This window comes from Mesoplodon densirostris, chromosome 6 (assembly GCF_025265405.1).
Source record: "Mesoplodon densirostris isolate mMesDen1 chromosome 6, mMesDen1 primary haplotype, whole genome shotgun sequence".
Taxonomy (NCBI): Eukaryota; Metazoa; Chordata; class Mammalia; order Artiodactyla; family Ziphiidae; genus Mesoplodon; species Mesoplodon densirostris.
The window spans coordinates 46,006,157-46,020,589 of NC_082666.1; the positions used below are offsets into that span (position 1 = coordinate 46,006,157).

The following is a 14,433-nucleotide window of genomic DNA, read 5'->3' on the forward strand; positions in this document are numbered from 1 at the left end:
GCCATGTGAAAATCTGGGTAGGAGCATTCTGTGTAGAAGGATCAGCTTAGCTAGTGCAAACATGAAGAACAACTTAGATTTTTCACAGAATAAAATGTATTCACTGGAATATAAAATATACATATAAGTGCTTAGGGTGCGGTTTTAACATTTTACTTTGAAATAAAAAAGCACAGCAGAATTTTGCATAGTGTTTACCCAGAGTCCCCAAACTTTAATATTTTGCTACATTTGCTACATTTCCTCTCTGTATGTATATATTACTGTTTTTTTCTGAAACCCTTGTGTGTTCATTTCAAACATAATGCCATTTTACCCCTTAATATTTCAGTATGTAACTCCTAAGAAAAAATGTATTGTCTTAAAGAGCTACCTTAAAACGATAAAATCAGGAAATTACCATTGATACAATGTATAGGCCTTATTCAAAAATTTCCAGTTATCCTGCTAATGTTCTTTATAACAGAAAGCAAATATTCTGGTCCAGGATCCAGTCTGGGATCACACACAGTATTTAGTTCCCATGTCTGTGTAGTGTCCTTCAATCTAGGACAGTTCATCAATCTGGAATAGTCTTTTTTTGTCTTTCATGCCCTTGACACTTTGGAAGTATCTGTTTTGTCGAATGTCCTTCATTAACAAACTGAGAAGTTTCCTCATGATTAGATTCATGTTACCAGTTTTTGGCTAGAATGCCACAGAATGATATAGCTGTACCTCATATTAGAGGGTACATGATACAGATTTATCCCATTGCTAGTGATGTTAGCTTTGATTACTTAAGGAAAGTGGTTTCTGCCAAGTTTCTCCTTTGTAAAGTCACTCCTTCATTCTTTGTAATTAATACATATTTTTTGGGGGGAGTGCTCTGAGACTGTGTAAATAACCGTTTTCCCATCAGACTTTTATTCACTGGTATTAGAATCCATTAATTCTTTCCTGAAATAATTATTGTGGCACATTTATAATCAGACTTCTTTGCTAAGGAAAAGCTAATACATGAGATATGAGGATAAGACTCGAAATAAGCTCTCTTTCTCACTGAGTCCCTGGGGCATTTGCTGTTGTCATTTGACTCATTTATGCTACTTTGCGATTGGGGAAGACGTATTCCTATCGCTGTGGATAAACCCTGACCCAGGGACAAAGAGGCACAACTTGCCTGAGTCCTAAGTCTCTGAGCCACAAGCCCCAGAGGTGCCTTGTTCTCTTTGTGGGCTGAACAGGTCTCTGGGCAGGTGGGCAGCTTGTGGTCAACACAGCAACCATTTTTTCATTGAACCAGCTCTGAAAATCTGGGAACTTTTGTCTGTACAAAAAACTTTAGAACTACTCAGAATCTTAAAGATCATGACCCAGAGTGTGCAGTGATAAATTCAAGAGCCCACAGTTTCTGGTGCATTTGGCTGTTATCAAAGCCTTGCTTACAGTCTCCTGGGGGTGAAGGAAAGGGATTGCTTTCTATCTTCTTATTTTTCTTTAGGTTGCACATGTTCGGCCCCAGGGGGTATATCTGCTCTTTAGATTTGCCTTCTCCACTAGAGGTGGTTAGCTGTTCTCTGTGTTTTGGCTTTTTTCAAGGGAAATAGGCAACTTTTCTGCTCTGGCTCTCAGTGTAAGACATAAATATTAAACAATTAAAAACTTGAGCAGTTATTCAACATAGATGTAGTGCAGAGTCACTAGATAGACCTCTATGAGTAAAGGTTTAGCATCTATCATAACATTGGTTTATTCTTTATGGTAATTTACTTTAATGTTGTTTTTCTCAATTAGAAGAACACAGGTCTTTCTTCTGAGCTGTTAGGTGAAAACAGTTATTTGTACCAGATAACAATATAGGAAAATGTATATACACAGAAAACAATGTTACCGGTAGCGTTACTAGCCAGGTGAATAGGAAAGAACAATTTTGTTAGCTTGCTAAAATGTACATGAAGATGGATTTGATTTTTTAAAATCTACTTAAGATAGTTGGCTTGTTTGTGTTTCATACTTGGGTGCGGCTACTGCTCTCTGGAAACATGGAGATATTTAGTTGATACTGACTTTTTCCAGGGGACTTGCAGGATTTCTTGAATTTTTGGCCTTAGGATATGTTTTTCTTTTATAAATTCCTTTCTTTTCTTTCATGTACATCTTGCTTTCTGGCTCAAGTATTAGATAATTGTTTAATGATTTCTTAGCTGAATCCTTTTTAAAGAAATTACCACTATTTTCTTAATATTTAACCACTGTTAAATATTCCTTTTGTCACACAGTTTGCCACTGGATGGGTGCACATGAATGCACTTAATCAAGAGCAGTTGTGTTGTTTCTTTCTTCACTGGTAACAGTGTTTATTATAGCCCTCTAAAATTTCTTGAGATATAATTTACATACTATACAATTCACCCATTTATATTGCATAATTCAGTGGGTTTTAGTATATTTTTAGAATTATGCAGCCATCACCATAATCAATTTCAGAACATTTTCATCACCTCAAAAAGAATATCCCATACCCTTTAAGTATCAATTCCCAATTCCTTCATCACCTACCCCCACCCCCCGCCATCCCAGCAGTAAACAACTGGTAATCTACTTCCTGTGTTTATAGATTCTCCTGTTCTGGACATATGATGTAAATGGAATCTAGTAATATGTGCTCTTTTGTGACTGGCTTCTTTGACCTAGCTTAATGTTTTAAAGATTCATTGATGTTCTACCACATATCAGCACAATGTTGGAGCATGTATAAGTACTTCATTTCTTTTTTGTTGTTGTTTTTGTTTGTTTGTTTGTTTTATTTTTTTGCGGTACGTGGGCCTCTCACTGTTGTGGCCTCTCCCATTGCGGAGCACAGGCTGCAGACACGCAGGCCCAGCGGCCATGGCTCACGGGCCCAGCCGCTCCGCAGCATGTGGGATCTTCCCGGACCAGGGCACGAACCCGTGTCTGCTGCATCGGCAGGCGGACTCCCAACCACTGCGCCACCAGGGAAGCCCTTCATTTCTTTTTATAGCCAAATAATATTCCATTGTATGGACATACTAAAGTTTGTTTGCTTTTTTTTTTTTTTTTTACAGTTAAGTGTTTTATGTCCTGAGAATTCGTTTTCTTACGTGATGACTCTCCACCCCCCATCCTAACACCTCTCTTAACTATAAGGAGTCTTGCCAAAACTTGTTCATTGAAAGCTTTCTTCTTAGAATTAGGTTTTTTTTTTTAAACCCAAGTTTCCAACCTTCTTTAAGACTTACCTGAAGTCTTACCTTTGCCTTTCGACAGTGATAAAATAGATAGTAGCCACTAATATGCATTATTAGAATTCTTCCACTTTTTAGGACATTTCCCTCTATTCCCCTGTCTCTGGGGATAGGGTAGATTTTTGTCAAGACCGTATCTTTTAATAGTTTAACTTGAACTACTGGATAAGTTAACTGTACATGATTAAATATACATTTAGTTATATTAGCATGGCTAACATATCCCTTGGCAACCACCTTTTTCTGAATTTGAGTACTGTTACATACCTCATATAAGTGGAATCATGAAATATTTGTCCTTTTGTGACTGGCTTGTTTCACTTAGCAAAATGTCCTCAAGGTTCATCCACATTGTAGCATTTGCCAGAATTTCCTTCCGTTTTTTTTTCTTTTTTTGTAATTTATTTTATTTTTGGCTGCATTGGGTCTTTGTTGCTACGTGCAGGCTTTTCTCTGGTTGTGGCGAGTGGGGGCTACTCTTTGTTGTGGTGCGTGGGCTTCTCATTGTGGCGGCTTCTCTTGTTGCGAAGCACGGGCTCTAGGCGCACGGGCTTCAGTAGTTGTGGCATGTGGACTCAGTAGCTATGGCTCGCAGGCTCAGTAGTTGTGGCACATGGGCTTAGTTGCTCTGCAGCACGTGGGATCTTCCTGGACCAGGGCTCAAACCCGTGTTCCCTGCATTGGCAGGCATATTCTTAACCACTGTGCCACCAGGGAAACCCCTTCCTTCCTTTTTAAGGCTGAATAATATTACATTGTATGTTTATACCACATTCATTCATCAGTGGACACTTAGGTTGATTCTACCTTTTGGCTATTATGAGTAAGGCTGCTATGAACGTGAACATGGATGTACAAGTATCTCTTCAAGATCCTACTTTCAAATTCTCTTGGATACATATACCCACAAGTAGAATTGTAGGATCATATAATTCTTTTTTTTTTTCTTAAAAAATTTTTTTTAAATTTTATATTGGACTACAGTTGATTTATAATGTTGTGTTAGTTTCAGGTGTACAGCAAAGTGCTTCAGTTACACCTATACATGTATCCTTTTCAAATTCTTTCCCATTTAGGTTATTACAGAATATTGAGCAGAGCTCCCTGTGCTATAAGGATCATATAGGTCTATTTTTAATTTTGGGGGGAATTGCCATACTGTTTTCCACAGTGGCTACACTATTGTACATTCCCATGAAACAGTGTACAAAGGCTTCAGTTTCTCTACATCTTTGCCAACACTTATTTTCTCTTCTCTTCTCTTCTCTTCTCTTCTCTCTCTCTCTCTCTCTGTGTTTCTCACTCGTAGCCATTGTAATGGGTGCCACATTGCCCTAATGATTAGTGATGTTGAGAATATTTTCATCTGCGCATTGACTGTTTTTATATTATATTTGGAGAAATGTCTATTCAAGTCCCTTGCCCATTTTTTAATCTGGTTGTTTGTTTTGTTAGAGAGTTGTAGAATTTCGTTATGTATTCTCAGTGTTACTCCCTTATCAAATGTAGAATGTGTAAATATTCTTTGGGTTTTTTTACTCTGTTCATGTCTTTTGATACACCAGTTTAAAGTCTGATTTTTTCCTCTTCTTGCCTGAGTCTTTGGTGTCATATCCAAGAAATCATTACCAAATTCAGTGTCATGAAGCTTTTGCTCTATATTTTCTTCTAAGGGTTGTATAGTTTTAGCTCTTGTATTTAGGTCTTTAATCCACAATTTAGGATTCGATTAAGAAAAACTGGAGAGTCACTGAATAGAACTATTTCTTCTTGCTTGCTCGCTCTCTTGTTTGCTGCCCTTTTGGTCATCGGTCAGAATCTTAGTATTAAAAATGGTATGTAATAACACCATCAGGGGCTTCCCTAGTGGTGCAGTGGTTAAGAATCCGCCTGCCAATGGAGGGGGCATGGATTCGATCCCTGGTCCGGGAAGATCCCACATGTCACAGAGCAGCTAAGCCCATGCGCCACAACTACTGAGCCTGTGCTCTAGAGCCTGCAAGCCACAACTACTGAGCCCATTTGTTGCAACTACTGAAGCCCACACCTAGAGCCCATGCTCTGCAACAAGAGAAGCCACTGCAATGAGAAGCCCACACACCGCTATGAAGAGTAGCCCCTGCTCGCCGCGACTAGAGAAAGCCCGCGGCCAGCAATGTAGACCCAATGCAGCCAAAAATAAATTTTAAAAAATTATATATATATAAAACCTGCCCGGGTTAAGCTGCTAAATATGACAAGTGTTGTACAAGCAGAATTAAATTCTTTTCTATCCTTTGAGATCAATAACTGTAGATATTTGTGTCATTAGGGACCAGCAGATTGGGCTCACTGGTTGGGAATGTTGTTGCTGTTAGGAACAATGACAGTAATGTTTGGGTAGGTGTGTAAGGGATGAAGTTGGTAGAATTATAGTTGTGTAGGACATAAGTATTATTTTTACACTATATATTTTTTAAAAGGGTTTGGACGTGGCAGAGGGAGAGGGGCAGGAAGATTCTCAACGCAAGGCATGGGGTAAGTCTTAGCCATCCTATTTTTGAAGTTATTACCTTCTCTAGTTTAAAGAAACAATACCGAAAAAGCAAAATCACACAAATAAAATTGTATTGCAGTAGGCCTTAGAGCAGTTTTCTAGCCTTGGCTTTATCGACATTTTGGATTGGATAATAGTTTGTTGAGGTGGTGGGGTTCCCTTTACATTGTAGGATGTTTAGCAACATCCCTGGCCTCTTCCTACTAGATGCCAGTAGCACCCCTCCTCAAGTTGTGACAATCAAAAATGTCTCCAGACATTGCCAAATGTTCCCTGGGAGGGAGGTGCACAGCCACCCCAGTTGAAAACCATTGCTTAAGAGTTATGTTGGTAAATCCAGCAATTGTCTTTGAATAGTAAGTAAATGAAATGTTTTTGTTTTGTTTTTTTATGAAAAGCAATCATTTTTATCTTGAATTGTAATAGTGAAGGATGAGTATATTGTTATTAAATAGATGGTATAATCAGTTATTTATTCATTATTTCTGGTTCTTTCACTTTTTGCTGTTATCCAAAACATTAGCTCCCCCTGATCTTTATAAAAAGTTTTTAAGCTTCTTATAGAGGCCATAAGTGGATGACAGTCAAGAAAGGAAAAGTCCTTTGTTTCTCCATATCTCCAGGGCAGCACTGTTGGGGGTCACTGCCTTCAGGTGGTGACTCCTGCCATCTCTGTTTTCTGCCTGAGCTCCCTGTGGACAAAGGAAGGATGAAAACACAGGGAGCAAACTGGCCGGAACATATGAACGTATGTGCCCAACCCAGTAGCTTTAAACGATTTTGTGGATTTTGCTGTCTACTTTAAAAAATACTCTTGTGGTTCTTTTTGTCAGTGACACCCCAATAATGCTGAAAAAAAATTTTTTTAATTCTGTTGTGAAAATTTTAGCAGTGCTATTTAATTTGGCTCTAGTTAGACATCTGAATCATGGGTATTGAGGATTTTAATTTAAAAAGAGGCACTGAACAAAACGTTTTCTTTTTATTTATATCCATCTAAACAAAAAGAATCATATACTTCTACTGTAAAAGGTTCAAATCCAAAATTGGATTCTGACTTCGGAAGAAAAGACCTATTGCCTATTTAAGTCTAGGCTTAGTTGGGAGGGGGTGGGTGGGTTTTTCATTAGAGCCATTACTCTGCCTAGAACTATTATAGGTCTCCACACTTGCTTTAGGATGCAGAGGACAACAATTTAGGAAAGTAGGAGCATCATACAAGAGTGTATGGAAGGTTCTAGCAACCTCTGCTTTTCAGAAGATCTGCATTCCGATGGCGCGACGAATTGGCTATAATTAAATAGGAGAAGGAGGGTGAAGTTTCTTATAGTGGTTCTTAGAAGGGACGGGGCTTGTTTCGGGGAAGATGATGTACAGTTAATTTTGTGATTTGCCTTTATTCTTTATTTCAAACCCAAGGACATTTAACCCTGCGGACTATTCAGATTCTCCATCTATAGATGGGTGTGGGACAAAACCAGTAGTTTGGGAAGCTGCTCAGAATGGTGCAGATGAGGGAACTGGTAAGTGTCTATTCTCACCAGAGATGTATTTTAATTGTTTGAGCTGTTAACGTACAAAGATGACATTAAAGTGTGCTGGTGGAGAAAAATGAAAAACAGGCAGCTGTCCTACCTCTGATACTACTCTTAGCTGATTCTTACCTCCAAAGTTTCTCACTTACAAATCTCATTGGTGATAAAGTATGTGGTTTACCCCTTTTGCACTCTGAAGAAGAGGCTGTAATAAATCTGTGTAAGGCAGTACAAACCACACTCAAATCTCAGTGTCAGGGATATATAGAATTTCTTAGTGCAAGACTTGAAACAAAGTATTTACCATTCATAATGGTGAACACAAATTTGGCCAGATAAAGACGTAGATGATGATAGATGGGTTTAGGGCAACAGTTGCTTTTGCAGATTTTTCTGTGTCTTGCAGTTTTAAGATTTTTTCTTTACTGAAATTCACAGATAAATACTTGTTAATTGACTTATTTTTTTAATAAAGCTCTTCTGAAGATTTTTTCCTGATAATATATATTAACTGTTGTGATTATATTTATAAAAACATAATTTGACACTTCGTGAATTATAACCCAAAATATAAAAGTATAGCTCAATAATTAGCTAAAAAAGACAGTTGCCACCATCACAGAAGCACAGCTAACTAGAAATCAAATATACTATCGAGAGGACCAACGAAAGTTATAAAAATGGTAATTTTTTTTTTTTTTTTTTTTTTTTTTTTGCGGTATGCGGGCCTCTCACTGTTGTGGCCTCCCCCGTTGCGGAGCACAGGCTCCGGACGCACAGGCTCCGGACGCGCAGGCTCAGCGGCCATGGCTCACGGGCCCAGCCGCTCCGCGGCATATGGGATCCTCCCAGACCGGGGCACGAACCCGTATCCCCTGCATCGGCAGGCGGACTCTCAACCACTTGCGCCACCAGGGAGGCCCTAAAAATGGTAATTTGAAAAGACTAGTATCAATAAAATTGATAAGTTTATTGTGAGACTTATTAAGGGAAACAGAAGAAACATGTAATTTGTTGTAGGAATGAGAAAAGGAATATTGATATTAATTATCTTTATAATCTATTATAATTAATATTATAGCTATTAAAAATCCTCAGAAGATACTTTGTCAGTAAATTTTTTGCTAACATTTGCAACTACAGATTAATCTCATTCTTCAAAACAACTGTAAAATTTTTAAGTCACAATATTGGAAATCAATTCAGTAAACTAGAAGAAGGCTAATATATCATGGCCACATTAAGTTTGTACTTGATATTCAAGTTTAACATTTAAAAAATCAGATGACTCCTAGATATATACCCAAGAGAATGGAAGATACAGGTTCACATAAAAGCCAAATGTCCTTCAGTGGCTGAATGTGTAAGAAAAATTATCCAGATTAGTCAGATACATAGAAACAGAAGTAGACTGGTGGCTGTTGGGGGCTGGGAATGTTTGGGAGAAATGGGGAGTGGCTAGGAATGGGTGCCAGATTTTTTTGGAGCGATGAAAATATTCTGGAATAGGTAGTTATGATTGTTGTACACCTTGTGAATATACTGAAAACCAATCAATGCTGTGCCTTAAAAGTGTGGATTTTATATTATGTGAGTTATATCTCAGTAACAAAAGTATTTTTCACCCCTTTAACAGAATAAAGGAGAATCTCCATATCATTTTAATAAGGAAAAGCATTTGACAAAACCCAACATTCATTCCCGATTTCTACAAAAGTCACAGCAGACCTCAAAATTAATAGTGATGTGTAGAATATTTTTCTTTTGTAACAAGATCAAGGGGCTTACTCTCACTACTCTTACCTTTTTTTTTTTATTTAAATAAAGGCAAAAGATTTAGTCGAACTGAAGAGAAACAGGAGGATTACTCTTATTATTTCTATTCACCCCTGTACCAGAGGTCATAACCACTGAGACAAAGATTGAAAAAGAAAAGAAGGGTTGGAAAGGGAAGAAAACACCTGTCATTTCTGGCAATGATATAAAATAATCTATAGATAAATTAATGAAATTAATTAGGAAGCTTTAAACAGTGTAGATAGTTGACAGGTATTATTTCTATAAACCATCAACAAAGAGAAAGTGGAAAAAAAATTAGTGGCCTCAAAAAATATCAGATGCTTATGAAGAAGTCTAATGATGTGCAAGGTAAGACTTCTAAATGAAAATATAAATTATAAAATCTTACAGTAAAATATAAAATTGTGTTTGAAGAAGCATTAATAAACAGAAGGATATACCATTTATAGTAGTACAAAAACATGAAGCACTTAGGTATAAATCTGACAAAATATGTGCAAGATTTGTATGTTGAAAATTATGCAACATGATGATAAATATCAAAGATGACCCAAAAAGGGAGCAAGATACTCAGTGTTTATGAGTTGGAAGATTCAATATTATTGACATGTTATTTCTCCCCAGATTGATATACAGGATCGGTACAAGTTCATTCAAAATCCTAGCAGATTTTTTGTGTGTCAGCAACTTGATTCTAAAATTTTTATGGAAAAATATAGGTACGAACATAGCCCAAACAGTTTTGAAAACTAACAGCGTTCAAAGATTCACACTCCTTGATTTCAAGAAGTTACCCTAAAGGTACAGTAGTCAAGACTGTGGAATTGGCAAAAGCACAGAGATAGATCAATTATATAATAGCAAATCTAGAAATAAACCCACAGATACAATTGGTTTTGGACAAAGGTTCCAAGGCAATTCAATGGCATACATTATTACTGTTTATAAAAAATAACCACAAGTGGATAATAGCTCTACATGTGAAACCTGAAAGCACAACTTCTAAAGAAAATACAGGGCAAATCTTAGCCACCTTGGATTAAGCAAAAATTTCTTAAATAGGGCATAATAAGCATGAGTCTAAAAGAAAAACATGGTTCTTCGGAAGAGAATAAAGAGAATGAAGGAGCAAGGCATAGTTTAGGAGGAAGTATTTATTTAAAACCTCTATTTGAAAAGGGACTTGTATACAGAATGTGTAAAAAATTATCACAACTTGTTGAGAAGAAAACAAACAACCTAGTAAAATGAGCAATTAAAAATGAACAAAAAATGAAAAGTTGTGGAAATGGATGGTGATACTGGTTATATCACATTGTGAATTAATCAATGCCAGTGAACTGTACACTTAAAAAGGTTAGCATCGGGCTTCCCTGGTGGCGCAGTGTTTGAGAGTCCGCCTGCTGATGCAGGGGATACGGGTTCTTGCCCCGGTCCAGGAAGATCCCACATTGCCACGGAGCAGCTAGGCCCGTGAGCCATGGCCGCTGAGCCTGTGTGTCCGGAGCCTGTGCTCTGCAACAGGAGAGGCCTGCGTACTGCAAAAAAAAAAAAAAAAAAAAAAAAAAAAATTAGCATGGTAAATTTTATTTACCACATAAACATTATTTTACCACAATACAAACTTGACATAGAACGGTATACACATTCTGTATCTGTGTCAGTTTTTTTACTATTATATTTTACTGGAATTATGTGAGATGTAATCATAGGGGGAGACTGGGTGAAGGATAACTTCTTGTGAATGTATAATTATTTCAAAACAAAAAGTTAATGAAAAATGAGCAAATGATTTGAACATATGCTTCACAAAGGAAGATATATGGATGGCAGTAAGCACACAAAAATGTGCTAATCATCATTGGTCATTGGGGAAGTACAAATTAAAACCACAGTAGGCTCCACCTTTCATCCGTTAAAATAGCTTTAAAAGAAAACTGACAGTTCCAAGTGTTAGTGAAGGTGACGGAGTAACTCGAACTCCTATGTTCCTGGTGTGAAAGCATACATATACTATACAGTCTTACAATCCCAACACTAGGTTTTTACTGAAGAGGAATGAAAACACCCACACAAAGACCTGCATGTGATGTTTATAGTGGCTTTATTTATAACCGTCACTGATTTTTAAATCAGATGTTTGAAACAGAATCTTGAATTAGTCCATTAACTACTATTTTTCTTTTTTCATATTCCTCCATCTCTTCTTCCTTCTCCTTTTGTCTTTCTCTTCCCTCTCATTCCTCTTATTTTCATTTAGAGTAGCAGAATATGTTCGATGCAAAATACAGTTAAAAGATGTCATCTGATGGAGTGCTGGCTATTTCTCTAGAGGCCTCACAGAATGGTATTGTCTTGTTGATAACACAGAGTTTTGAGTCTAGCCCACAGCCTCATAGACTCAGAAACCTGACTTGACAGGATAATAATCAAATCCATTCCCTAGAGTCAGAATCAGACATTACCCAAAATAGAAAGACTGAAGGATAGTCAAACTGCTAATTTATAAATTTACTAAGAACATACCTTTTAAACAGATTGGAATGTTTTCTTTGACAAGTGGGAAGGGAGCTTGGTGAACATGGGAATGAGAACAAGTATAATTGATGTAAATTGAATGTTCAAGATCTGTCTGGCTGTTAAGGTTCATAGTTGGACCATAGCAGTGTGTCATAGCATGGATTGCAGTAAGTTTCTTTTTCCTTGGACACACAGCATATACTTAGTTTGATGCTTTCCCTCCTTTGTTTAATTTGCTGACCAATTTCTCTTCTGATGAATACCTTAATTGTTGTGATATGTTAAAACCTTCCATTTTACATTGATCCACAGAACTGGCATCAAATGCTCAAAATGTAGCTCAGAATCTGCCAAACAAAAATTCTTTTGGACTCAAAGGTATGAATTTTTTAAATTATTTCTTAGTTAAGAATCTGATAAAATGCTTAAAATATCTTCCATTTTTATCAAGGCTAGCTAGTAAAAATTCAAGATGAATGTTTGTAAACTATATTTTTACAACTACTTGATAAAATAATTATCAGCTTTTGATAATGGAAGTGTTTTTCACATTGGCCTTCAAGGTGACACAGATTTTTGCATCACTGCTGTCCTTTTTTCTACAAGGCTGCCTTATATGTCCTTTTGATAGAGGGCTAACATCAAGTTAAACTGAACATAAAGCATACATCTCAAATTTATTGTTTTAAGCTAGAAATAAATTAATGTCATTGAATTTTTCTCATATGTTTGATATGAAGGTCTGTAGGTCTACAATGGGGAGCAAGGTCTTCCTGTAAAATTTTAATATTCCAAAATAAGATTTTAGGACCTGACTCTGTATTCTGTATCTAATGTCATGTAGTTTTTAGAGTCCGTGTATCTAGGGTGGGTCACTGTGACAGCTTGACCCTGGCTGCTGACATGGGGGCTTCCCCTCTGTTGCTTGACATAACACCTTACCATGTTGGACTTCTGCTTACAATTTCATACGTTGTCTTCTGCCTGCTTTTAAACGTACTCAGGGGGCTTCCCTGGTGGCGCAGTGGTTAAGAATCCACCTGTCGGTGCAGGGGACACAGGTTCGAGCCCTGGACCAGGAAGATCCCACATGTCGCAGGGCAGCTGAGCCCGTGCGCCACAACTAGTGAGCCCACGCTCCCTAGAGCCCTAGAGCTGCAACAAGAGAAGCCACCGCAATGAGAAGCTTGCACACCGCAACGAAGAGTAGCCCTGGCTTTCTGCAACTAGAGAAAGCCTGTGTGCAGTAATGAAGACCCAATGCAGCCAAAAATAAATAAAAATAAAATAAGTAAATGTACTCAGCTTCTCATCCTCTTCTACATGTCTAAGTTTGCATTTTAATTATTTTCATAATACTCCTTTCTAAGTGGTAGGCCAGTCTCTTTACATATCATGTATAAGAATGTGTGTTTTAAATTAGTATCACTGAATTGTACACTTAAAAAATGATTACCGTAGTAAATTTTATAAGTATTTTGCCACAACTTATACATTTTTTGGGGAAAAAAAAGGATGTTCTGAACTTTAGGTTAATTTTAATATTTTATAATTTTTTGTAATGCCTCATCATTGTTTCTCTCCCCTGGAATATCCCTTCTTTTTTTTTTTTTTTAATTTAGGGCTTCCCTGGTGGCGCAAGTGGTTGGGAGTCGTGCGGGTTTGCGCCCCGGTCCAGGAGGATCCCACGTGCCGCAGAGCGGCTGGGCCCGTGAGCCATGGCCGCTGAGCCTGTGCGTCCGGGGCCTGTGCTCTGCGGCGGGAGGGGCTTCAACAGTGAGAGGCCTGCGTACCGCAAAAAAAAAAAATTTTTTTTTCATTCATTCGTTTATTTATTTGGCTGCACCAGGTCTTAGTTGCGGCATTCGGACTCTTAGCTGAGGCATGCGGGATCTAGTTCTCTGACCAGGGATCAAACCCGGACCCCCTGCATTGGGAGTGCAGAGTCTAACCACTGAACCACCAGGGAAGTCCCGAATATCCCTTCTTAAATATCTGTTCAGATGTTTTCCAGCCTTCAAGGTTTTTGCTGTGATTCATCTTCCCCATATAGTTTCTCTTAGCATTCTAGCTTTCCATAACTTTTTCATCCTGTAAATTTCCAGTGTATTCCAGTGTATTAATCAGTGTATGTAATTTATATATCATTCAGTAATATACTACCCTGATCACCCCCTAAATTTTTACTTGTCTTTTCAGTGAGATATGACTTTGATACCTAGCATCATGCTTTCTTTACATGTAGGCTTTTAACCCAGTATTAGTTGGTTGATGATTGATGATGAAAGGTTCCTAAGGAAAATTCATCATAAATTGTTTCCCATTATAATCTTAGTTGCTTTGAAGGTGAAAGTTTTATGAATGATTTTTGAGGCTTTTTCTATTTCTTGACTAGAGTGTTCCTAAATCTGCTTAGAATGAGCCTCAGCTTTTTATAGAATTTGCAGTCTTTAGAGTACTGTCTCCTATGATGAATTTGACAGCATGAACACAGGGTGAGTTGGATGGAGGTGGCACCAAGACCACTATGTACCAGCCATCTTTGAAATTAGTCCACTTGTAAGCTTTTAAAACTATGCATGTACTTAGACAAAAGTCTTGAAGGAAATATAGTAAAAGGTTGGAGATTATAAGTATTTAAGAAAGGCGCTAGTTAGTACTTAAGAAAGGAAGATGATAGTGAAGTATAGGTGGATGGCTTGCCTTGGATTCATTTAGCTTTGTGTACAGTGTGTGAAGAGGCCTGTGCAGGGGTCTGGAGATCCAGGTTTCAGTACTGATTTCTGACTGGGGC

At 37.6% G+C, this 14,433-nt stretch overlaps 1 protein-coding gene across 2 annotated transcripts in view; it reads left to right on the plus strand.

The window, feature by feature from the left end:
- Positions 1-14,433, plus strand: part of UBAP2 (ubiquitin associated protein 2) — a 129,168-nt gene that overhangs the window by 78,305 nt on the left and 36,430 nt on the right. For both annotated transcript variants that reach the window (XM_060101809.1, XM_060101810.1), the window contains exons 7-9: positions 5,711-5,765; positions 7,204-7,307; positions 11,952-12,017. In XM_060101809.1, coding sequence (XP_059957792.1) covers positions 5,711-5,765; positions 7,204-7,307; positions 11,952-12,017 — 225 coding nt within the window. The remainder of the gene's footprint in view (positions 1-5,710; positions 5,766-7,203; positions 7,308-11,951; positions 12,018-14,433) is intronic.